Below are 26,305 nucleotides of genomic sequence, written 5' to 3' on the forward strand. Positions count from 1 at the left end.
CCCTGTGCTGGCACATACGTCCGAGGAGCCGGCAACTGAACTTTTCCTCCTTCGCCTCCGATTCTGGGTCCCCCACAACCCCAAGGTTGACTACAGAATCCCAAAGAGTATTAACTGGTCCCATTAAGACTGAGTTTTGCATCAAGCCTGCCTGTTCTGCCAGGAAGAGCAGTGACGTGAAGTCAGATGACCCTTAGCCAAAACCCCAGCTTAGCCATTTTGCACCTACAGTGCCTTTGGCAAGCAGCTTCACCCCCGAGCCTCGGTTTCCCCATCCATAAAGTCTGGATAATAAAACTCAGGGTTGTTTCTGAATGAGTGAACGAGCATGAAAATGCAGGAACACGGTATCCAGCGCGTAATAAGCGTGCCTCTTGGAGCTGTCCTAGCCTCTGAAGACACAATTGCCATCTGCTGTCAAGTGAACCGTGAGGTCTTTGGGGGCAGAGACCACAGCAGAAAAACAACAGCCACGGTGTGTTGTGTGCCTACCCTGTGCCACCCTCACATTAGCCTGATGAGGTCAGGACTATTTTTATCACTGTTCTTACAGATAAGAAACTGAGGCTCAGAGAGGGGAAGTAAATTACCAGAAGTCACACAGCCAGGAAACAGCAGGCTGAGATTCAGGCCCTAGTCCATTGCCCGCCATAGTCTATGCTTTCAGTCACCGCATTACGACTGCCTCCTATCTGGGTGGACCTACTTCTCCTGGGCCGCCTCACATTCTGGCCCCTAAGTGGTTAAGTTGGAAGCCTCTGCCCTCCAAGGAATATTCTTTCCCATTTAGGCTGAAATCTCGGCTGGATACCGGGGAGAGGCCCAGGGAATGGAGGCCAGCTATAAAAAGCTCCTTGGTGGGTTGAGTCTTCCCTGATTGTACTGCAGGCCCCCTGAGCCCAGTGAACTCCAGGCTGGTGAGCTCACAGGGGGCCAGGAAGGCTTTCCGTGGCCCGATGGGGGAGAAAGCTTGGCCCCTATGTGGGTCAGCATGGGCACCTGCCAGAACTCCTGCTTTCTGAGCTCAGTTTCTTGAAGTGCAGAAAAAGCTCACGGCCCCTTGAGGGTCATAGCCATGGTGTCTGTTGTTGTTGTTGTTATTAATATTACTTTAATGTTATCCCGAGCCCAGGTAGTAAGACCATACATCTCCTGGGTTTTGGAGCCAGCAGGGATGGGCCGTGGGGTGGGTTTATAACTTTCCCCCCAGGTCAAGTTTGTGGAGCCAGAGACGCCAACCCTGAGATTTCTCCAGGTCAGCATTTCCCTTGCTGGGTTTCACAAGTGTCCTATAAGATGTGAATAGTTTAAAGAATTCGATGGTCAAATAAGGTTGGGAAACATGAAGTTTCAACAAAATCAAAAATTTTAATGCAGTTGCAGGCCTTCTCAGAGCCTTTAGTATGTTCATTCGGTCATTACTTCAAACAGTATTTTTTGAGCGTGCTCTGTGTGCCAGGTGCATTTGTGCTGGGCAGGAGAGAGACAGTAGGAACAAACAATCATGACGTTTGACCTCTTGGAGCAGGGCCCTGTCTAAAGTGCTATTCCCAGTGCTGAGTGACCATTAGAATCACCTGGAGGGCTGTCAGGGCCCACCTCCAAAGGTTTTGATTCAGTTGGTTAACACAGGGCCTCAGGCACCTGTATTTTTCGGAAGCTCTGAGTCTGTTTCTTTATCCGTAAAAGAGGAATGACATTAGTCCCTGTCCGTAGAGGGTGTTTATCTGTGCCTGCAGGAAGTTTAGAATGGGAAGCTCTTTTAGTGGGAAATAATCATCTATGTGTTTTTTAAAAAGCATCCTGGTCTCTTGAGTGGACAGTAGATTATACAGAGTCTAGTGTGATGTGCCTGGATGATAGCTTGCACACATTGATTAGGTGCCTACTGTGTGCCCTGGGTTGTGGGGTCCAGAGAATGAGACTCAGCTCTCACATTCAGGAAGGTCATGGTGTATTTTAAGTACCATAGGGGTCTGGGAGGTGCCTCGGGGGCCCTACTGCAGGGTGAGAGAAGGGAGGGAAGGGGAGGGAGGCTCTTCACTCCTCCCCCCGACACATGCACATATAGCAAATCAGCTCCACTTATATCTGTGGTGTAGACTGAATTTCAAATGGTCCCATTTGAAAAGAAGACAAGCCCAAGACAGAAGACATCCAGAACTCCAGGTCCTCGTGATCATGGAAAGTGTACCCAGTTCGGGGGTCTCTCCATTCTTATGGGGTAATTATTCTGGGCTCTCTGCTCCTCTAGTGATGACTTTGAAAAAACCACAGAATCCTTTGCTGGATTCCAATACAGCAAGCTTTGTTTGGAACTAGAGAGGGCAGTTGGCCCTGGGGGTCTTTCCCTAGGGATTAGAGGTAATCATCCCCATGTATTGAGCACCTACTATGTGCTAGGTACATTGAAAAGGATGTTCTAAATTTGATCCCACAGGAGTTGTATGGATGGATGATGTTTATGCCATTTTTCAGGTGAGAAAACAGTGCAGGGTTGGTAAGACCTCTAGGAAGGGTGAGGGGCACCTGGGTGGCTCAGCCGGTTAAGCGTCCAACTTCAGCTCAGGTCATGATCTCACGGTTTGTGACTTCCAGCCCCATGTTGGGCTCTCTGCTCTCAGCACAGAGCCTGCTTAGGATCTTCTGTCTCCCTCTCCCCCTCCCTCGCTCACTCTCTCTTTCTCAAAAATAAACAAACGTTAAAAAAAAAAAAAAAGATCTTTAGGAAGGGTGGAGCTGGAGTTTGAACGCGGGCTTCTCTCTTGATTCTTCTTTACTTTACTTCTAATACTGTGTGTTGCTCTCCAAATACCAGCCAGTGACCAAGAGGCTGGGCCCTCTTGGAAACTGGGAGTCATTGAAGATTATAGGGCCAGGGGTCTCTGAGTTCCTGAGGTTCATAGATTCTGGAATCTGGATTCTGGGATCATAGATTCTGTGCTAGCTTTTCTGTAAACTATAGAGGTTGAGAAAGTAGACTCTGGAGTTAGCTAGTTGAATCTCTCTTGTTCTGTCTCTTACCAACTATGTGGCTCAGGACATGTAACTTTCTCTGTGCCTTGGTTTCTTGATCTGTCAGATGGGGGTATTATTAGTACCTAATTCATGGGGTTGGTTGGAAGGTTTAATGATATAATCCATGAGGAGCCCTTAGAAAAGTGGTACACAGTACATTTTCAATAAATGTTATGCCCCTATTGCTATTATTGTGTTAGTTTTACATGGCTTCTGTGACAAGGTACCACATGCTGGGTGGCTTAAACATTAGGGATTCACTTGGGTGCCTGAGTGGCTCAGTCATTTGAGCATCAGACTCTTGATTTCGGCGCAGGTCATGATCTCACAGGTCTGTGAGTTCAAGCCCCAAGTTGGGGCTTGGGATTCTCTGTTTCCCCTCTCTCTCTCTCTGCCCCTATCCCTCTCATTCTCTCTCTCTCTCTCTCTCTCTCTCTCTCTCTCTCTCTCTCTCCTCTCTCTCTCCCCCCCCCCCACCCCCTCTCTCTCTCTCTGTCTGAAAATAAATAAATAAACTTAAAAAAAATTAGCAATTTATTGTCTCACAGTTCTGGAAGCTAGAAGTCCAAGATCAAGGTGTGGACAGGGTCAGTTTCTTCTGAAACTCTGTCTTTGGCTTGTGGATGGCCTCCTCCTCCCTTTGTCCTCACGGGGTCTTCCCTGTGTGTCTGTGTCCTAATCTCCTCATGTAAAGACACTAGTCATGGGGCGCCTGTTTGGCTCAGTTGGTTGGGTGTCCGACTTTGGTCAGGTCATGATCTCACAGCTCATGAGTTCGAGCCCCACGTTGGGCTCTATGCTGACGGTTTGGAACCTGGAGCCTGCTTCGGATTCTGTGTCTCCCTCTCTCTCTGCCCCTTCCTGCTCATGCTCTGTCTCTCTCTCTCTCTCTCCTTCAAAAATAAATAAACATTAAAAAAAAATAATGATAAAGACACTAGTCCTATTGGATCAGGACCCACCCTAATGATGTCATTTTAACTTAATCACCCCTACAAAGACCATGTCTTCAAATACAGCCACTTTCTGAGGTCCCGGAGGTTAGGGCTGCAACACAGGACACGATTCAGCCTGTAACAATATTGGTACTGTTATTTGTACCCCCCACCCATCCTCCACTGGGATGCTTATGTCTCTGACTTGTTGGGGCTCTCTCTTCCCTCCTGGCCCAGAAATCGCAGCCAAGCGCTCAGCTCCGAGGCGAGCGTGGATGAAGGCGGCGTCTTTGAGAGTCTGAAGGCAGAGGCGGCCTCCCCACCTGCACTCTTCTCCGGCCTCCCCGGCCTCCCTGCCAGCAGCCTCCCCACCGCCCCATTCCCATCCAGCCTGGTGCTGGGGGCATCGGCCGGAGGCGGGGACGTGTTCATCCAGATGCCAGCGTCCAGGGAGGAGGGCGGGGGCCGGGGCGAGGGGGGCACCTACCACCACCGCCAGCCCCTCCATCACTTCCATCACGGCGGCCACCGCGGGAGCTCGCTGCTGCAGCACGTGGGTGGGGACCACCGCGCTCACTCCGACGAGGGGGGCGACGAGCAGCCAGGGACACCCGCCCCTGCCCTGTCCGAGCTGAAGGCCGTGGTCTGCTGGCTCCAGAAAGGCCTGCCCTTCATCCTGATCCTCCTGGCCAAAGTGTGCTTCCAGCACAAGCTCGGTGAGTCCAGCGGGTCCCGGGTGTGTCAACCGGGGGCTTCACCTGCCGGGTCGGGGGCAGGAGGGGTTCACCCCGAGTGCCAGGACAAGGCAGCAGAGGTCTCCATGGTGCACGGTGCTTACGGTGCTTAGGATTATGGGATTCTGAGTGAGTCCTGGGTTCCAGTCCTGGTTGACCAGCTTTGTCAACCTGGGACAAGTCAGTCGCCTTCTCTGAGCCTGTTTCTTCCTCTGTGCTGGGGAGCTTGGCATGTGTCCAGCAGAAAATTTGCTGCTTGGTGGGTGTGAAGCAATAGAGGGTAGTGACCTTTTAATGTTGCTCACGGTCCCCGATAAGCTAGGGCCAGGCCCAATGCGTCTAAGTGGGTGGTGTCAGACCCTCCTCTGTCCCGCAGGCATTGCCGTGTGCATCGGGATGGCCAGCACCTTTGCCTATGCCAACTCCACGCTGCGAGAACAGGTCTCTCTGAAGGTGAGTCACCTGGCGAGTTAGTCTCCGAGGTCGCTGTAACGCGTGACTACAAACCCAGCGGCTTAAAACGATACAGATTTACCCCCTTATAGTTCTGTGGATCGCAAGTCTGAAGTGGGTCTCTCCAGGTGAGGGTCACGTGTCAACACAACTGTTCTTTCCAGAGGGTTCGGAGGTGATCCCCTTGCCTTGCCTTTCCCAGGTGCTAGGGGTGGCTCAAGGCCCCTTTCTTCCTCCTTTGAGCCAGCAACCAATGTTCCACCTCTGTGCCCACCTGCCCCTAGTCCCTTCTCCTTCTGTCTCCTCTTCCACTCTTAGGGACTCTTGTGATTACATCAGCCCCAGCTGGACAGTCCTGGAGTCTCTCCCCGTCTCGGGGCTAGCTGGTTAGCAACCTAAATGCCCTTTGCCATGTAAGCGGACATATCCACAGGTTACAGGGATGAGGACGGGGACACCTACGGGAGGCCTGTGAGAGGCTGTTCTTCCGCCTGTCCCCCCCGGACACATCGCCTGCCATCTTTCTCCCAACCTTTCCGACAGCAGCGTCTCGCCCCCACGCCTGCCCACGGCACCCTCATCTGCCTGGCTTCTCTCACGGTTAAGGCCATCCCGCCGGCATTCCAGCTTCACACCAGCATCATCCAGAATTGCCATCTAATATCCGCTTGGCGCTAACCACGCCCAGCGCAGAGCTGGGCAGACGGCACAGCTCATCTTGCAGATTTGTCCCGGCAGCCCAGGAGGGAGGCAGAATCGTTCTTACCTCATTTTCCCAGTGAGGAAACGATGGCTCAGGGACACTACGTGCCTGGCGTACGAGGTCACACGGTCCGTGAAAGTGGTGGCGTCAGGCTGAACCGGGGCCTTGGGCCCACAGGCTGTGCTCACCCCAGGCTGATATCCCAGCTTCTCCAGCCACCTGCACACAGGCCCTTGGATAGGTTACCTTGGTGATCTCAGTCCCAGGTGCCGCCCTAGAAGATGAACCATTCAAATGAGATAGTGCCTAGGCATTTAGCACAGGGCCTTCCGTAGAGGCAACGTTTAACTGAGCTGCTTGTAACCAGCATGCCCCTTCTGCGGTGCAGGTGATCCCAGAACAGCCACCATCCTCCCTGACCCTTCTCTGGGTCTTTCTCAGAAGCATCTGGGCCTCTATGAGGGCAGCTCGGTCTCCATTTGACACATGAGCATGTTGAGGCCCAGGGTTGGGCATGGGGCCATAGCTTCCTCATCACCCTTGGTCTCCTCTTCCTCATGCACACCCCTTTCTGCTGCTGTTAGAACAGCAGGTTGATCAACGCCACAGTGGGGCACTTTTAGGACTGGCTGTCTCTGTTAATGCAGTAACATCCAAGTGGTGCCTTGGCTTACATTTTAGGGGGCAAAAGAGTGCCTGTATCCATCGATAGGCATTCCAGGCAGGGATCCTTGAGCCCTATGAAGACACAGGTGATGTTTTGCCCATCTGTACATATTTTCTGCAAAACAGATTCTGCATGACCCTCAGTAAGTTTAGAAATATCAACTTACTGCTAGAGAACTCTCCCCTTTGTCCTTCAGAGTTTGGCTTCCCAGGGCATTGCTAATTCTCTCTTTGTATTCCTCCTTTGGTTTGGATTTACAGGAGGATTAGGCTGGAATCCATTATTTATTGGAGTAAGAAGGGCTGCTGAGTAGATTATTCACATTGATAAGAGCCGTGGGTTGGTTGGAGGTGGTTTCTAGGGTCATTAACCTTGACCACGCCTGGAATAATGGGTGGATGCAGATGCATTTATTTTGTCTACTCTATGGAAATGTGTTTTGTAACCGTGCACGGAGCACTGATCTGTGTCTGGAGACAGTGGAGCATTTACCAAAACCGCAGGGAAGGTTACACTGAGAGAGTTATGACCTCATCTGATTCCAGCAACGCAGCCACCCTGATCCAGGAAAAGATGAGCTTTTGAGAGTCAGCAGCACAGGGGTCTGTGTGCATGTCTCCCCAGAATGCACGCACCCTACTCTGTGCCTTCTCCACAAATTCCTTGGGATCGCTCTCAGCTGGAGAAGCTGCTGGGAAATAGGAAACCAAGTAGGTTTTCCTTCTCGTCTTCCTGGGGACTCATCAGAAATGCGGCTGGAGAGGGGCACCTGCGTGGCTCAGTTGGTTGAGCATCTGACTTTGGCTCAGGTCATGATCTCATGGATCCTGAGTTCGAGCCCCATGTTGGGCTCTATGCCGACAGCTCAGAGCCTGGAGCCTGCTTCGGATTCTGTGTCTCCCTCTCTCTCTGCCCTCCCCAACTCCCGCTCTCTCTCTCTCTCTCTCTCTCTCTCTCCCCCACAAAATAAAAAAAATTGAAAAAAAAAAAAAGAGGGGCTCCTGGGTGGCTCAGTCAGTTAAACGTCCGACTTCATAGTTCATATGATGTCACAGTTCATGAGTTCGAGCCCCGCATCAGACTCTGGGCTGACAGCTTGGAGCCTGAAGCCTGCTTTGGATTCTGTGCCTCCCTCTCTCTCTGCCCCTCCTCCGCTAATGCTCTGTCTCTCTCTCTCAAAAATGAATAAGCATTAAAAAAAATTTTTTTTTCTAAAAAAAGGAATGAGGTTGGAGAGAGAAGCGGGGATGACTTGGGCAGAGTCTTTGATGGCCTCGTGTACAAACTTGAATCTAACCCTATAACTGTGACCCTGTGTTGAATGGCCAGGCCAGGATAGTAGCCCAGAAGTCCTAGAAAAAGTGGGAGCGGAACTTGCCAACCTGTAGATCTGAATCTATTGCTGGGTTGTAAAGTCTGAATAATCGTCCTCCCATTCACTGAGCCTGAAACATGAATCCATGGTAGACTGAATGTTTACCTTTAAAACTTTACTTAATCCTTGGCAAAACTCCCATCCTCAAATGAGGGCACAGAGACCTCAAACAAGTGCCCTTGAGCAAGAGCTCTTTACCTTCTCTGTGCCTCAGTTCTTTACACTAAATGTGAACTAACATTTACTGCACACAGCACTGTTCTGAGCATTTCGTGCACGTCAATTCTCACAACTCTGTTGTGGAGACACAGTATATACCCATTTTCCAGATGAGGAGAGGGAAATGCAGGGAGTTTCGGTAACTTGCCCAGCCCTCTGATTATAGACGAAGGGTTTGAACCCAGGCCGTCCATCTCCAGAATCTTCTGCTAACCGTAGGGCCTTCCTGCCTTTTCACATAGCAGGTTTCTACATTTTGGGGGGGGGGGGGGTACTGGGGGGGAGATATATATAGAGAGAGAATCATATAGAGAGAACCTTAAGCAGGCTCTATGCCCAGCACAGAGCCCGAGGCAGGGCTCAGTCTCATGACCATGAGATCATGACTTAAGCGAAAATCAAGAGTCAGATGCTTAACCGACTGAGCCACCCGGGCACCCCATGTTTCCACATTTCTGTCACCTTCTCTGTGACCACCCCTTGGGTTCCAGTGGGATGGGAAGATTCCAGCACCCTTCCCTTCACCATCAGCCCTGCTTCTTCCAAACCTTTGAGAAAGGGGGAAATTGGCACTTGTCAGAGAACATTCTGGAATGTTTTGCCATGTGCACCTTTGGCATTGCAGCATCCCTACAAATCTCTTGTTTTGTCTCCAGGAGAAGAGATCGGTGCTGGTCATCTTGTGGATCTTGGCCTTTCTGGCAGGAAACACCCTATACGTGCTCTATACATTCAGTTCCCAACAGCTGTACAACAGGTGAGCAGGGGAGGGGTTCTGACCCCTAGTGGGAAAGTGGGGGGCACTTTGCTTAGGACACACAACTCCTTCACTTGGCAACAGTGCAGTGGCTCTGTGTCACGTAACCTTTAAATTCCACCCTCTTGTATACACGCATGCCAGAGCAGAGCTCTCTAGTAGAAATGCACCGCAAGCCATGTGTGTGATTTTACGTTTTCTAGTAACCACACAGTGGGGAGGTGGGGGAGGGTCGGCCAGTAAAGACCTGTAGGACTGGGTTGAAACTCCAGCCAAGCTTTCAAATCATGTACATCTGTTTTAAAAATGGACTTTGAGGAATGGGAAGTTTCCCCACTTTCTGTGGCCACCCCATAAAAGCTATTTGGAGAGTTAGTTTTAAGGCATCAACACTCATCACACACAATGCGTTATTGTCTGGCCCAGAATATCAAGGTCCTGATGGGTGGAGGGTGGAGGAGGTGGAGTTTCCCAGAATCTTGGATGAATTTCCAGCTCATGCCATTCTCTGGGCATGATCACATTCGCAGGCTCAGACCTCCATGCTCCCATCAAACCAGAGCTGAGTCAAACTGGCAGCACAGAAAGAGAGAGGGAGAGAGAAGCTTAGGAGAAAAGCAACAAAGCTGAACCCCTTCCGTAATGATGTCAATGGTCTATGTGTTTGATACCCATAGGCATCACCTTATTTTACCCTCTCAGTGACCCAGCAGGGTATTGATGGCCCCATTTCACGGGTGAGGAAACTGAGGCGTAATGAAGTTTTTCCTAATGAGTCTTAGTCCTGGTAGGCGGCCCTTACCAGCAAGACTGAATCTTCCTAGGATTTGCAGTCTGATGACCAGCGTCCTTCCACTTCACCACCTTTGGCAAATGATGGAACCTCCTTAGGCTTCGCCCTGTTTCCTCATTGGTAGAACCAGGACCAGGTTATTCTTGCTTTATCCACCTGACAGGCTAATTGTTAGGAAGGCCCAATGCTATAGTGCATGAAAAGTACTGGGTAAACGGAAACAATGATATATCATAATCCTATCCTGATTGATAGTATTCTTTTATAATAAATTACCTTTTATAATAAATGTACCTGTTGGTGGTGGTGCCTAACGAGGAGTGAAACTGATAATAAAATACATCAGTCCATGAAAGTTTATAGGGTAGTTAGAAATAAGTGGATTTAGTGATCAATTCTACAAAAACACTTCGGTCCCGCCCCTCCTTCAAAAGCCAAAACAGGAAAAATCCCCTAAATGGTGAACTAAAACCCAGACAGATGAATCTGAGACCAGCTGGTGTCTCTGAGATGAGTGGAAGGCAGATCTTAATGTATTGCCATCAAAGAAGCGTAACAGAGAAGCAGAGTGTAGAAGCCAGTTAACCAGCCCGAGATCCCAGGAGGGACAGGAGCAGAGGCAAAGGGCACCTAGGGCTGCCGGACTCTCCCTGGATTGTAACACAGAGGGCCACTCAAACCTGGACGCGAGGCGTCCTCTAGAGGCAAGGCTAGAACGTGAAAGGACACAGAGGGTATCGGGTAAGGTTGCCAAAATAGATTATTTTCATTTGTTTATTTATTTTTTAACGTTTATTTATTTTTGGGAGAGAGACAACATGTGAGTGGGGGTGGGGGGCAGAGAGAGAGGGGAAGACACAGAATCCAAAGCAGGCTCCAAGCTGTCAGCACAGAGCCCAACGCAGGGCTCAGATTCATGGACCTCGAGATCGCGACCTGAGCCGAAGTCAGACACTTAACGACTGAGCCACCCAGGCGCCCCTGATTGTCTTTATTGATTTTGCCCTACTCTAGCTCTTTGAGACTCTTTATTATAAATAGAAATTGATTTTTTTTAAATAAAAGTAAAAACCAGACCAGTTTGGGGCAGCTGGGTGGCTCAGTCTGTTAAACATCTGACTCTTGATTTCGGCTCAGGTCATGATCTCATGGTTCATGGGATCGAGCCCTGCTTCAGGCTCTGCACTGACAGCGCAGAGCCTGCTTGGGATTCTCTCTCTCTCTCTCTCTCTCTCTCTCTCTCTCTCTCTGCCCCTCCCTCCCCCCCTCCTCTAATAAGTAAACTTAAAAGAAAAAAAAAAACAGACCAGTTCATTCCTAGGAGGCTATAATAAGCAATCCCAGTTTGTACCACTTCCTGCCAGCCCAGCAGAGTATGTCAGAAGCATTCAGAAAGCATCCGTGCTGGGCTGTGTGCACCGGTCCTTACTTTATAGTGGACAGAGAGGACTTGGTGTAGCCTTTGCTCAGAGCTTGTAATCCAGCAGGAGGAAAAGTGAGTGGACAAGCACAGTTTGGCTGCTGGTTCCTGTTCTGGCTCCCGTTCTAGCCAAGAGCTGTGCACAGGCGACTGTACCTCTTAGGGCTCCCCCTTCCCCAGCTCAGATTGGAATAATCACAGTGCCTGCCTCCTAGAGGTAGGAAAATGAAATGAGTTAAGACATGTAAAGTGTATAGAAGAGGCCAGCATGGTGATGTAAGCAGCCAAGATGTTTTAGCTCTTACGTTGTTATTATAAATACCTTCATCATCCTCTGGGGGTAGAAAGCAGTGCTACTCAGAGTGTGGTCCATGGACCGGTGGCAGTTTGAGAATGGCTTGATGTCTGTGTTTAACAAGGGAAGTACAGGAACTGAGTGTAGAGTTAACTTACCTCGTCCCAAATGGGTAGAACGGGTTTACATACTCTGAGTCGCGCCGCTGTGGATACAGATGGAAAAGCACGAACTATAGCCGGGATACCTGGGTCTGAATCTACCTCTGTCCCTTAGTATCTGTAGGACCTTGTGCACGTTACTTTATCTTTCTGTGCCTCTGTTTGCTCATGTGCAAAATGGGGCAGATTAAATAGTACCTACCTCGTGGGTTGCTGTTATTATCACTGCTGCGCGGCCGGGTCTGTCGTACGTCTGTTCTCCTGAATCCCACAAATGACACTATGAAGGAGGGAACGAGTCCCATGTTGCACGTGAAAACACTGAGGCTTGCAGAGATGACATTATTTGCCCAGGGTCCAATAAATAGAGAAAACCGGATTCAAACTCGGGTATGATATTAATGCCCGTATGTTTTTCATGCAACTTACTTCACCTCTCCAACCTTCTGTGCCTCATTTATAAATTGGGAATAAGCAGTGCCCACTGTGGAGGACAATGGGGTACAGTGAGTAAGTAGCTTAGCACAGTGTCTGCACATCAATTTCTCTCCTCCGTATGTCGTGCTGGCCAGCCTACCTGCCTGTCTCCCCTTTGCTTCCTCTTATGAAGCCTGTTGTGGACTCATAAAACTGGAGGAAACCCTAACTGATGAGGCTCCTGGCCAATCTTATTGCATAGCCTTCAGGGGAACTGAGGCTCAGAGAGGTTAAGATACCTACCTGAGGTAACACAGCAACTTAGTAGCAAATTCAGAAACAGGACACAGATATCTGACTCCCCGTTCAGTGCTCTTTCTACAGGTTATATTCACAAAGCTCCCAGAGTGAGTAGAAAGAGCTTCCAAGGGCCCGGGATCCTAAGTGAGCATCCTGACTCTCTCCCTCCAACCCCCACCAGCCTCATATTCCTGAAACCCAACCTGGAGACACTGGACTTCTTCGACCTGCTGTGGATTGTGGGCATCGCAGACTTCGTGCTGAAGTACGTCACCATCGCCCTCAAGTGCCTGGTCGTGGCCTTGCCCAAGATCATCCTGGCTGTCAAGTCCAAGGTAGGCATTGGCTGCAGCCACGAGGTAGCCCCATTAACGCCCATCATGCAGGGGATTCGGGGCACCTTCTGGAGGAGGAAAGAATAGGCCTGGGCGGAGCGGATGCCAGCATTTAAAATAAACAGAGCCCATCACCCACCTCTTACAATTCCCTGAGTCTGAGCCTGGCTTCTCGTAGTCACCACCGTCCTTTGCTCTCCAAGGGCACTGCCTAAGTTTCATTGTTCAAAACTGCCCTTGATGCAGTTTTCATCTAAATCTCACCTGAGAAAGGAAAAAAGTATGTTGACACGTCCTGCTTCTCCCAGGGAAGGGTGGCTTTCATAGGTTTCCACTCCTGTGACTTCAGGAGTGTTGTTTGTTTAACGGCAAGCGTTCTGAGGCTCAGAAGAAATGAGCTCCATGATCGATTAGTGATGTCTGCCGTGGACACAGGACCAGGCGTGGTGGCCGTGGTGCTTTGCCTGCAGGGAAAGGCGTGCCGACAGGTGTTGGGGTGGAGAGGTCTTGGGGGATAACTATTGTCATTCAGAGGACTGAGCGGAGCTAGGAAAAGGCAGCATCTTTAGGGTGTAATGAATGCCTGTGCCTCTGCGAGAACACCTGTAGCAGGGAATCTGGACAGAGGCAGATGCACCAAAGAATCTCTGGAGACTCCTCCTTTCCATTCTGTGAAAGCAGCCATCTTTTCAACTTCAGAAACCTCAGAATTTGGGGCACCCAGGTGGCTCAGTCGGTGACACGTCATACTCTTGATTTCGGCTCAGGTCAGGATCTCATGATTCGTGTGGTTGAGCCCCGTGTCGGGCTCTGTGCTGACAGAGTGGAGCCTGCTTGGGATTCTCTCTCTCCCTCTCTCTTTGCCCCTCCCCTACTCACAAACTCTCTCTCTGTCTTTCTCTCAAGAATAAATAAACGTTAAAGAAAAGAAAAGAGAAAAAAGAAAGCTCAGAATTAGTCCCAGGCATTGGTTGGCAGGAGAGCAGGTTGGAACGGGCCATCCATCTTGAGGGCACCCAAAGCCCTGTGCCAGATGTCTAGGAAAAACACTGCTGTGTCCCTTCTTCACTCACACACTCAGTACTTCTGACCCCACGTGTGTGGGTTTCCCACACATCAGGCAATTCTCCGACACCAGCTGGGTGTCCTACAGTTCAACTCAATTCTGACACTGTCTACCTGAAGGTGGCATCACGTCCTACGGGTTAAGAGCTCAGTCCCACAAGATGTCCCCACCCCACTTCCGACACCCATTTCTAGTCCAGATTGTCACTTGTGCTTCTGACCGACTGGTTAGAAATCAGGGTTTCCACGACCCACTCCGTGGGTTCAGTCATGTGCTAGGATAGCTCACAGAACTCAGGCGTAACACTCGTTTACCTGCTTATTGTATAATTAAGGATATGGTAAAGGATGCTGATGAACAGCCAGGTGAAGAGGCGTGAAGGCGAGGTCTGGAAGGATCCTGAGCACAGGAGCTTCTGTCCCCATGCGTTGGGGTGCACCACCCTCCTGACCTGTAGACGTGTTCACCATCCCTAAAGTTCTCAGAATATCCTGCACTATTGGGATTTTTGTGGAGACTGTCACACAGGCAGGGTGGATCATAAGCTCCATTTCCAGCCCCTCTCCTTTCTCTGGAATAAGGGAGGTGGGGCTGAAAGTCCTAAGCTTCTAATCATGGCTTGGTTTTTCTGGTGACCAGCTCCCATCCAGGAGCCCACCAGGAGTCACCTTATTAGACCCAAAGATACTCCAGGAAATTCCAGGGGATTTAGGAGCTCATTGTCAGCAATCGGGGGCAAAGACCGATAGATACATTTCTTATTATTCACACCAGGGCAGTCTGAGTCCGGTTTTGTCCCTCCACATCGCACTCCCCTCCCCCACCATGTGGTTTATTCGGTTGACCCAAAACCCTCAGCTGTTGTGGTTTCCTTAGATAAAGCCACAGCTCTGGTGCCAGAGGCAATGCCAGGAGGTCTAAAATGGCATAAAGACAAAATGGAGAAGAAAGACAGAAGGGAAACAACAGACCTCAAGAAGTCCTGAGATGCCTCCCCACCTGCCCCTCGGAGACCACCGTCACCGTTACCATTTGCCCCCTGAGCTCACACCATGTATCAAGTAGGGGGCGGGGACTTGACAGTGGGAAGCAGGATGGCCCAGTGGTTCCACACGTGGACTTTGGCATTGAGCACGACTGCATTCAGGTCCCAGCTACCCCCTTCCGAGCTGTGTGACTTTGGGCAGATGACAAAACCTCTCTGAGCCTTAATTTCCTCCTCTGTCAACTGATAACAAGAATGCACCTTCCAAGTACGTAGAACTAAGTACTAAGAACTATTGCTGGTAGCAGATGGGAACTGCTTTTCCCCACGCCTGGCACATAGCAAGCACTCAGTGATTCACATCGCTTCTTGGTATTGTCTTTATGACCAGCTGTGTGACCTTGGATGAGTTACTCAACCTCTCCGTGCCTCGGTTTCCTCATCTGTAAAATGGGGAGAATAACTGTGCTGGGTGTCTTCCTCTTGCCCCTCCAGATACACTGTCCACGTTTCTTTCCCACCCTGCTGTCTGCCCTGGAGGCTGACCTGGGTGAACTGTACCAGCGGGCTCCCGCAGCCCCCAGCTTCCAGCGGGGTTCACCAGGGGAAAGCCTGAAAGGAGAGAGAGGCAGAGGTATTTATTCCTCTAAGGTATTAGTCTCCTATGGCAGCCGTAACAAACTGCCACATGAATTTATTGTTCTTTGGTTCTGGCGGTCACATTTCCAAAATGTGTTTCCCTGAGCTCATCTTTCGGGTCGGCACTGTTCTAAGTGCTGTATACGCATTAGCTCGTTGAGTCCGCACCACCCCATGAAGTAGGTACTCTAATTACTACCATCCCCTTTCACAGTTGTGGGAGACAGTTCTGACCACACAGGTCCCATCGTGGGCAGCCCCCTGCAGACAGCCTTCCGTCAAGGTCTAGTAACTACACTCTCTGATCACTGCTTCCAGGCGCGGTGGGGGATAACAGCTCCCCACCTGTGGAAGTTTCTCCACCCTGGTTACCTGCCCACACCTTTGTAAAGAGCAGATGTAGTCAACTCTTTCCCGATTAATAAATGGTTAAAAGACTTAAACACCCTTCACCAAAGCAGATCTCCTGGTGGCAGATATGCACGTGAAAAGATGCTCAGCCTCATTAGTCTTTAGGAAATGACAGTGAAAATCAGTGTGTGAGATGCCACACTCATCCATGGTGGTGGCCAACACGGAAAGGCCAGACCGCACAGCTGTTCGCACAGGCACAGCCGTGGGCAAAGACCGATAGATATATTTCTGGAACTCACACTTGCGGCGGGAATGTAAATGGCACCTCCACTTTGGAAGCCAGCTTGGAGGTTTCTCGGAAGGTTAAGCATAACACCTGTCATACAGTCCAGCCCTCCCACCCGTAGGTGCTCACCCAACAGGAATGAAACCATGTGTCTGTGAAAAGGCTTCTGCATGGGGCGCCTGGGTGGCTCAGTCGGTTGAGCATCCGATTTCGGCTGAGGGCATGATCTCACAGTTGGTGAGTTCGAGCCCTGCGTCGGGCTCTGTGCTGACAGCTCGGAGCCTGGAGCCTGCCTTGGATTCTGTGTCTGCCTCTCTCTCTTTTGCTCCCCGGCTTGCACTCTGTCTGTCTCTCTCTCAAAAATAAAGACTACAAAAAAATAGGCAGACAGATCAACAAATTTTGGTGTACCCATGCAACGAAATACAACTCAGCAATGTGAAGGGATGAACTACAGTTGACCCTTGAACCACATGAACAGCATGAATTGAACCACTCATACACGATTTTTTTCTGATAAATACAGCACGGTATTATCAATGTATTTTTCTCTTCTTTGTGATTTTCTTTCTTTTTTTTTTTTTTTAATGTTTATTTTTGAGAGAGAGAGCGCGCAAGCAAGGGAGGGGCAGAGAGAGAGGGAGACACAGAATTCAAAGCAGGCTCCAGGCTCTGAGCTGTCAGCCCAGAGCCCGACGCGGGGCTCGAACCCACAAACTACGGGATCAGTGCTTAACCAACTAAGGCACCCAGGTGCCCCTAGTTAGGATTTTCTTAATATTATTTTTCTCTAGCATACTTTACTGTAAGAATACATACAACATACAAAACAGATGTTAATCGGCTTTATGATGTCAGTAAGCCCCCCAGTCAACAACAACTGTAGGCTGTTAGTAAAGTTCTTGGGGAGTCAAAAGTTATATGCAGATTTTTGACTGCACGGAGGTCAGTGCCCCTAAACCCCTGCGTTGTGCAAGGGTCAACTGTATTGATACAACATAAATGAATCTTAAAATACTTAACAGTTATGCTAAGTGAAGGAAACTGTAGCAACCAAGAGTGTACCTTATGATTCCACTTGTGTCAACTCTAGAAAATGTAAACTGGCCTATGGTGACAGAAAGCAGATCAGTGGTTGGCTGAAGGGACCTCCCAGAGGGAAGGGATTACCAAGGGGCACAGGGAAACTTCTGGGGGTAACAGATACATTCACTGTCTTGACTGTGGTGATGGTTTCACAGGTGTGTACATATAACAAACTTACCAAATCGCACACTTTGAGAGAAGGAGCCACTGCCGCATCTATACTGCTTCGGTCCGAGCTCCTCCCTGGCGTGGGCTGCTGTGATCAGAGGCTTATCCTTGGGGCCTCCACTAAAAGTCACTTCTAGAGGCACCTACATGGCTCAGTCAGTAGAGCATACAACTCTTTTTTTTTTTATTTTGAAACCCAAGTTCCTTTTTTTTTTTTTTTAACGTTTATTTATTTTTGAGACAGAGACAGAGCATGAACAGGGGAGGGGCAGAGAGAGAGGGAGACACAGAATCGGAGGCACGCTCCAGGCTCTGAGCCATCAGCCCAGAGCCGGACGCGGGGCTCGAACTCACGGACCGTGAGATCGTGACCTGAGCTGAGGTCGGACGCTTAACCGACGGAGCCATCCAGGCGCCCCGAGCATACAACTCTTGATCTTGGGGTTGTGAGTTCAAGCCCCACACTGGGTGTAGAGATTACTTTAAAATCTCAAGGGACACCTGGGTGGTTCAGTCAGTTGAGTGTCTGAGTCTTGATTTTGGCTCAGTTCGTGATCCCAGGGTCATGGCATCGAGCCCCACATTGGACTCTGTGCTGGGCATGAAGCCTGCTTGAGATTTTCTCTCCCCCACTTGCACTCTCTCTGTCTAAAATGAAAATTAAAAATAAATAGGGGCACCTGGGTGGCTCAATCAGTTAAGCGTCCAACTTCAGCCCAGGTCACGATCTCACGGTTCATGGATTCAAGCCCCACATCGGGCTCTGTGCTGACAGCTCAGAGCCTGGACCCTGCTTCAGATTCTCCCTCTCTCTCTTCCCCTCCCCACTCGTGCTCTGTCTCTATGTCGAAAATAAATAAACATTGACAAAAATAATAAAGGGGCACCTGGGTGGAGCAGTTGGTTAAGTGTCTGACTTTGGCTCAGGTCATGATCTCATGAATCACAGGTTCGAGCCCCACATTGGGCTCTATGCTGACAGCTCAGAGCCTGGAGCCTGCTTCAGATTCTGTCTCCCTCTCTCTCTGCCCCACCCCTGCTCACACTCTGTCTGTCTCTCTCTCTCTCTCAAAAATAAACATTAAAAAATTTGTTTAGTTATATAAAAATAATAAAAATAAATAGATTAATTAAATCTTATTTTAAAAAGTCACTTCCAGATCCTTGAACCTTTTCCTTCCTAGCACTGTGACACTTTGGGATTATGTGTGGTTCACTTCCACCTCCCCATATCCCAGAAGCCTGTTCTGACCTTCCACTCTGTCTGCAGGACCCGGCATGGCACTGGGCAGAGCAGGGCTCTATAAGCTGGTGGGTGAGGGACATGGTGGAGAAACTGGAATTTCACTCCGTCCCCACCCCCGTGCCTCCTGGTTGATTATCTCTGGGCAGAAATAAGATGGAAAATCGTTTCGATGTCCATTGAGGGCAAGGGACATGAACCCAGCCAAGCGGGGAAGCTCGCTCAGCACTGACCGCCTGGAGTCATAAGAGCTCGCGATTATTGAGCACCGACCGTGTGCCTGAAAGTTTGCTAAGAGCCCTTCGTGTACGAATTACCTTACGTAGCCCCTTGCTGTTCGTCTCAGGTGGGTACCATTACTCTCATTGATGGATAGGAGATGGGAGGTTGAGGGGGCAGGTGGCTTCTCAGTCCCACAGCTGTGACCATTTCACACTAGAGCTGGGGTTCCCGCCCAGAACTTCACATCCTCAAGGGCCCCAGCTCTGCCTCAAAGTGGGCGTGGGAGAAGGATAAGGAAAACAGGCAGCTAACGGTTACTCAGCACCTAGCACACTCTGGTTCTTGCTGGATTCTTTCCCGTGTCCTGACTCACTTCAGGCTCTCATCACCCCCGTGAGAGGGAATTCATTAGCACCTCTTTCTAGATGAAAAACTCAGTTTGAGTATCCTTTCGGTGCCGTGCCCGGTGCGTTGAAACCACAGAAACTTGTTTTCTCGTAGTTCCAGAAGCCAGAAGTCCAAAGTCAGCATCACTGGGCCGAAATCAGGGTGTCGGCAAGGCAGCGCTCCCTCCAGATGTGACGAGAGGATCCATTCCTTGCCTCTTCCAGCTTCTGGTGGCTGCTGGTGTTCCTTAGCCGTGTCATTCCCATCTCTGCCTCCGTGGCCCTCTGTGTGTGAAGTATCCCTTTCTTTGTCTTTTATAAGGACGCAGGTGATTGCTTTTAGGGCCCTGGATAATTCAGGATGTTCTCGTCATGCCAAGAGCCTTAGTTTGATTGTGTCCTCAAAGACCCCTTTTCCAGGTAAGGTCACCTTCGCTGGTTCTAGGGATTAGGACCTGGTGTCTTTGAGGAGCCATTCTTTCACTTACTCCACTGAGGCTGAACGGGGTTTGAGACACCCAGCCAGCCAGTCAAAGAATCAGAATAGGAATGCACGTCTTCCAGCTCCCACGGCCGTGGCCGCTTCAGGAGATCAGCTGCCAGGCAGCGAGTGGACCACATGCCGGAGCTCCTGGGCCCCTCCTGACCCTGCCACTTTCTAGCCACGGGGCCTTCCGGGAGTCGTTTTGTGCCCCTGAACATGTTTCTCACGGTGGGAAGTTGAGATGTTAACAAAATTCTTTTTAAGACGCTGCAAAGATCAAAAGACTTAACGGATATGGATGGAATGAGGGGCAGGTCGGTCACTGCCTGGAGAGGAGGCAGGCAAGGCTTTTTGCAGCCCTCTGCCGCTGGTCCCGCCTACCCGTCCTCATGCTTCCTCATTGCTTTTTCCTCCCCGCCTGCCCCTCCCTCTAGTCTTTGTGCTTCAGCCAGATGCTACTTCTTTCATTTCTTTACACATAGCAACTAGCACCATTCCGACATGTGGTAAATGCTCTCCTTAACCCGATTGCTAGATGAGAAAACTGAGGCACTGAGATACTGCATAACTAACTTGCACAGTCTCCAGAGTGGGTTATGTGCTATCCTGTCTCCTACCCACTGCACCTGCTGATCCGTCTTCCTCAAAGGCCCTTCCTCTGCCTCGTGTCGTAACTAACTCCTGCTCCTTGGATCACAGCCTCTTAGAAACCTTCCCTGCCCCCTTCAGGCTAGGGATGGTGCCCCTGATGAGGACTCTATACTCTCCCTATTCTAGCACTCACCATCCTGTCATTGCTTGCTTAATTGTCTGCCTTCTCCGCTCGATTGTCACCTCTGTGATAGCAGAAATGAATGCCTCTAGCTTGTTTGTTGATGGGACACCAACATCTGATATGCGCTCAGAAGCATTTGTTGTAAGTATGTATGGGTAGATGTGTGGATGAATATATGAGTGAATAGATATACAGGTAGGTGGATGAATTTGATGGCTGGATGGGAAAGTTGGTGGATATGTGGATAGACGGGTAGGCAAGTGAGTGGTGGGTGGACGCATGGATGGATGGATAGATATTTGGATGGAGGGATGGGTGGATGGGTGGATAGATTGACGGACAGGTGGATGGATGGATGGATGAGTGGATGGGTGGGTGGATGGATGGGTGGGTGGATGGATGGGTGGGTGGAAGGATTGATGGACAGGTGGACGGACAGATAGGTGGATGGACGAATAGATGGTAGATGGATGGGTGATTGAATGAGTTGATAGTCTAGCCAGCTGCACTAACTCTCATCACCTCCTCTTATAGCAGCAAGGAGAACTTAAATTCCTTTCCCAACTCTGCTCAAACCTGTTGTATTTGGTAGCTGTCCAAACACCTCTGTCATGAAGACACAGAAGCCCACAAGACAGAGTAGTACTCACTTCTGTGTGCTGGAAAGGACCATATAGGGAGCCTTAAAGCTACCTAGGAGCCAAACCAATAATAATAAATATGGCCAAGCATCGCTGAGCACTTACCAGGAGCTAGGCAGTAGGTTAAGTCTGCCACTTGTTCAGGATGTATTGACTGAATGCCAACTACATGTCAGGCACTGTTGTAGGCACTGAGGATATATCCATGAACAAAGTAGACAAAGATCCCCGCACCCATGGCGTTTTATAGTCAACTGAAGACATTGTCTCATTCGGTCTTAATCCTGGAATGGTAGATGTTGCTGTCTCTTGTCACAGAGCGGAAACTGGGTGAAATCACATGCCGAAGACTGCAAACCTCATAGTTAACACCTAGCAGTAGGAGCCGCGCGCGTGTGGAGTCCGCACTCTGTATGGGCCAGGTGTTCATTTCTTTCTGACATCTGTCTCCCAAGGCAAGTGCTGTTGGTTTTTTTTGTGTGTCTTGTATTGAAGTCCTGTTCACACGCTGTAAAATTAACCAGCAACCATTTTAAAGTATACCAAAGCCGTCTGCGTTCAGCATAGTCACAGTTTGTGCAACCGTCACCACCTGTCTCTAGTTCCAGGACGTTTTCATCGGCCCTGATGGAACCCTCCCCGTTTGCAGCCACTGCCCCCCTCACACTCCCAGCCTCTGGCAACTGCTAATCTGCTTCCGGTCGCAGGGATTTATCTGGTGCGGGCATTTCGTAGAAGTGGAATCACACGTTCTGTGACCCAGTGCCTGGCTTCTTTCCCTCTCCTGTCCATGGTGTTTTCAAGGTTCCTCGATGTTGGAACAGGTACACTTCATCCCTTTTTATGGCGGAATACCGTTCCATTGTATGGTAGACCATCATTTGCTCACTCGTTCGTCTGTTGATACACATTTGGGTTTGATGGACACTTTTTGGCTATGTGACTAGTCCTGTGCCAACCCTTTGTGTACAGGTATCTGTTTGAACACAGTCTTCCTGGGCACATACCTAGCAGTGGAATTGCTGGGTCATGTGATAATTCTTTGACTTCTTGAGGAACTGCAACACTGTTTTCCACAACGGCTGTGCCGTTATACACTCCTGACAGGTGCTGTTTTTATCCCTGTTTACCAGAGGAGAAAACAAACGCAGGGAGAGGTTAAGGAAGTAACCCAAGGCCACACAGCTGGAAAGTGGTTGAGCAGGGATTTGAACTCGGGGAATCCGACTCCAGAAGCCCCTGCTCTGAGCTTCTAGGCCATATTCCCTCCTATGTAAGTTCCCTGGATTTGTTTGGGAAGTTGCTCAGACTTGATTAAGGAGAGGGGCCCTCATATCTATATAAAATTCCAAGTACAGACCGTGGCTCCCTCACTTCCTTCTACTTCAGACGGGCATTTCTGGGGGCGAGAGGGTGGGGATGTGACCTGGCACCCCTTCCCTGTGCCGCTGAGATGTGGGCGACAGTTATTAATGCCTCGCTGGCAACTGTCCAGCTCCCTTTTTCTGATTATTATTATTTTATTCGGCGAGATTAATGTGCCAGGTCACAGCATAATCCAGCCTGTAAAAAGTGATGTGAATAGTCTCCTCAAGATAAATTGCAGGCTTGGAAAAGGTTCACAGCCTTTCCTTGCCTGTCTGAGTGCTCTTCCGAATCCTCATCAATCCTTGTCTGGGCAGAAGAAAAGGACGGGTCTTCATTTGCAGCTGGGGGGGGGAGGGGGGAAAGAGCACATCTGTCAGGGACCCCTAATGGCTCACAGCACAGATGCTGTGTCCCGCGCCTCCGTGCCATCCACTGAGAGGGTGGGTCGGTTTTTAATATGATAATCGTCGTACTGGAAGGGCTTTTGGCATTTGGATTTGCTTGATGGCTCTGCGGTCCCCGACGTGTGAGACCGGGTGAGCCACCAATTGCAAGATGCCTCGGCACCCCGGAGGGTCTGTCAGGGATCTTCTCTCGCCTGGGCCTCCCAGGAGAGCCGGGCTCATTGGCCAGCCAAGATGAGGATGGGATTAAGGGTGGCCACCACTGGCTGGCGATCTCAACCCCAAACCATCACGCCGGCTGGGTGTCTAGAGCACCCACTTGTATTATGAATCCAGATGATTTCTATAACCCGTGTGTCTTAGCTTTGCCCCACCTGGCTGCTACCCACCTGCCTGACCTCATCACTGGTGACCATCTCCCTTGCTCGCTCTGGACCAGCCACAAGTGGCCTTCCCTCTCAGGCCCTTTGCACCTGCTGTTCTCTCCGCCTGGGGCAGTTTTCTCCCCCTATGTCCCCATGACTGTCTCCTTCCCGTCATTCAAGTTTTGCTCCAGTGTCACTTGCTCTGAGACCACATCACCTCCCTAACCACCCTGTTGAAAGTGGTTGTCCTCAAACTGCATTACCACACCCCCATTTTATTTCCTTCCGCAAGAACGTAGAGTTCTTGGTGACTTCTTCCCACCCCTGCAATGCCCCCTGACATTATTCAGGACCTGTCGGCTGACAAGGGCCATCCTAGACCCTGAGAATATAAAAATAAGTATGAAACCTGTTTTTATATTAACCTAATCAAGACCTAGTTAAAAGGGTAAAAAATCTTGTCCCAGAAACATGTATCTCACACACTTGAACTCCTACTATTAAGTAGTAATAACTAAAAATCTGGCTTGTATGCGTTGCTCCTTCCCTTTATTAAAGTGAAATAGTCTTGGTCCAGAATTCTGCTGCACTGTCCAATATGGCAGACAACCAAGCCACATGTGGCTATTTTCCTTTTTAAATAAAGATTTTATTTTGTTTTAAGTACTGTCTACACCCAACGTGGGGCTCGAACTTACAACCCCGAGATCAAGAATCACATGCTCTGCAGACTGAGCCAGCCAGACACCCCCACGTGTGACTATTTAAATGTAAATCAGTTAAATTTAAAGCTTGATTCCCCGGTTGCCCTGGCCATATTTCCAGTTCTCAGTAGTACATTCATTGGACAGCACTGTTGTAGAACATTCTGAGCTCAGGATTTATTCAACCTCCCAATGGTCTGGGTAGCAGGAAGCTGCCATTCTGCCCATTTTTTCAGATGGGAAAAGATAAAAGCAGGCGCTTGTCTAAGGACTCTTTGGCTCTAGTAAGTGGGGCAGCTCCACAGATCAGAAAACACCAGCCTTGAACAAAACAGGGTTCAAATCCTGGCTCTGTGATGTATTCCCTACGCAGCGTTGAGAAAGTGACTTCACTCTTTGGAGCCCTCAGCTTCCTCATCCCCAAAGTGGTCATTTTTAGGCTCTTCAGGTTCTCAGAAAGTAGAAGACCAACATAGCTGCTCGGTAGTTCCTAGGGCCAGCTGCGTCTAAAGCAAGGAAAGCCTTCGCTGAACTCTTTTCTCCAAGGAACCCAGCATTTGCCCACCTTTCTGCCCTTTCCATGATAGGAAAGAAGCCCTTCCTGAGTCCAAAATCCTCTTAAGCTGAACTTCCTGTTTGGCCTGCATAGCCACACCCCTGGGACAAGAGTTTTCAGTAGGGTGAGACTCCATGAGATATCAGCCACATTGGCTCACCTCCAAGTGCAGGGGAGGAAAAGGGAGAGAGGGAGGGTGGACGAAAGTTAAGAAAGGTGGTTTTCTCTGATGTGAGAGCCAAGACGATTCATGAGGCTTTTTGTGCCATTAAAATCTCTCTATGTTCTGGGCCCTGAACCCAGCACTTTTGCTCTCAGAGAGGTTCCCCATCGGCTGAGTCTCCCCCCACCCCACCCTGCCCCTTCTGGAGGTCAAGCGTCCGCTCTCTGCCCTGCCCTGCCCTCCCCTCCCCAGCAGACATCTGTCTACTCCAGGGCAGGTCTGGGTGTCCCAGGCCTGGGCTCTAGTTCTCGCAGCACATCATCCTGTGTACGAAAGTGCAAACTTATGGAAGGGCCAGCTGCATTTGCCCCAGATTCTTGCACAGGGGGTGCTAGAAGGGGTTAAACCAGTGGTTAGCAACTAGGTGGTGGGGGGGCAGGGGACATCTGGCAATTTCCGGAGACATTGGGTTGTCACGATGGGTTTGGGGGGACTTGCTATTGGCTTTTAGTGGGGAGAGACCGGGGATTCTGGGAGACGTACCGCAGGGCACACGACAGCCCCTCAGCACACAACCGAGAATGGTCCCGTCCAAAGTGCCAGCCGTGCCGGGGTTGAGAAACACCAGGTTGAATGTTTGTTTTATGGCCCTGAGTCAGCTCCCCTGCTGTTCTAGGCTGAATTGTGTCCCCTGCAACCAAAATTCAGATGTTGAAATCCTAACCCCTGGTACCTGAGAACATGACTGCGTTTGGAGAAAGATCTTTTAATCAGGCAGTTATGTGGAAATGAAGTCATTAGGTTGGGCCCTGCCTGATCTGACCGGTGTCCTTACAGAAGGGGACGTTTGTACACAAACACAGGCACACACACAGGGAAGACCCCATGAGGACACGGGGAGAAAACAGGCACCCGCAAACCAAGGAGAGAAGCCTCAGAAGGAATCAACCCTGCAGACATCTCGGTCTCAGACGTCGGGCCTCCAGAACTGGGAGAAAATACATCTGTTGGTTGAACCACCCAGTCTGTGACACTTGGTCAGGGCGGCCCCTGAGAAAACTAACACACCCACGCACCCGTGTCCCTGCGGTTCTGTCCTCTCTCGAGAGTGCTTTTGCATTCACTCAGATGTGTCCCACCTTTCTGCCATCCCTCTAATTACTGGGGATCTTTATTCTTTTGGTAGGTTACACGGTCACAGGATTCGGAAATGAAAACACCAAAAAACAGCCTCCGGTGAAAAATCCCCTTTGCTCTCTTGCCCCCAGGCACCCGTTTTACCTCCTGGGAGATAATAATCACCCCTGGATCTTTCCATGGCTGTCTTATACATAGTCAAGCAAATGCATGTATCCCTTCCTCCTACCTGTCTTTATAGGATCAAACAGTAATGTTCTGCATGTAGCTTCGACCTCCATGTTAGAGATCATTTCAGGCAGATACATAGACAGGACACAGCATGCTGGTTAAAAGCTAGACCGCCTGTGTTCAAATCTGGTTTGGGAAACCCTCTAGCATTGGCCCTCTGTGTGACCCTGAAACATCACCTCTGCTTGCTCTCATTTCCTCATCTGTAAAATGAGATAGTAATAGTGCCTCCCACTATTAGTTTTCTTTCTTTCCTTTTTTAAGTTTATTTATTTTTGAGAGAGAGTGAGAACAAGAGTGCAAGGGGAAGAGAGGGAGGGAGGGCGAATCCAAAGCAGGTGCCACACTGTCCGTGCAGAGCCTGACATGGGGCTCGAACCCACAAACTGTGAGATCATGACCCGAGCCGAAGCCAGATCCTTAACGGCCTGAGCCACCCAGGTGCCCCCGCTATTAGTTT

The 26,305-nt window shown here is 49.9% G+C and overlaps 1 protein-coding gene across 1 annotated transcript in view; it reads left to right on the forward strand.

Annotated features, from left to right (window-relative positions):
- Positions 1-26,305, forward strand: part of RNFT2 (ring finger protein, transmembrane 2) — a 71,535-nt gene that overhangs the window by 3,244 nt on the left and 41,986 nt on the right. Inside the window, exons 4-7 of the mRNA XM_078435756.2 lie at positions 4,191-4,669; positions 5,064-5,140; positions 8,761-8,861; positions 12,429-12,582. Of these exons, the coding sequence (XP_078291882.1) occupies positions 4,191-4,669; positions 5,064-5,140; positions 8,761-8,861; positions 12,429-12,582 (811 nt within the window). The remainder of the gene's footprint in view (positions 1-4,190; positions 4,670-5,063; positions 5,141-8,760; positions 8,862-12,428; positions 12,583-26,305) is intronic.

Source organism: Panthera onca, chromosome D3, assembly GCF_046562875.1.
Source record: "Panthera onca isolate mPanOnc1 chromosome D3, mPanOnc1 haplotype 2, whole genome shotgun sequence".
Taxonomy (NCBI): domain Eukaryota; kingdom Metazoa; phylum Chordata; class Mammalia; order Carnivora; family Felidae; genus Panthera; species Panthera onca.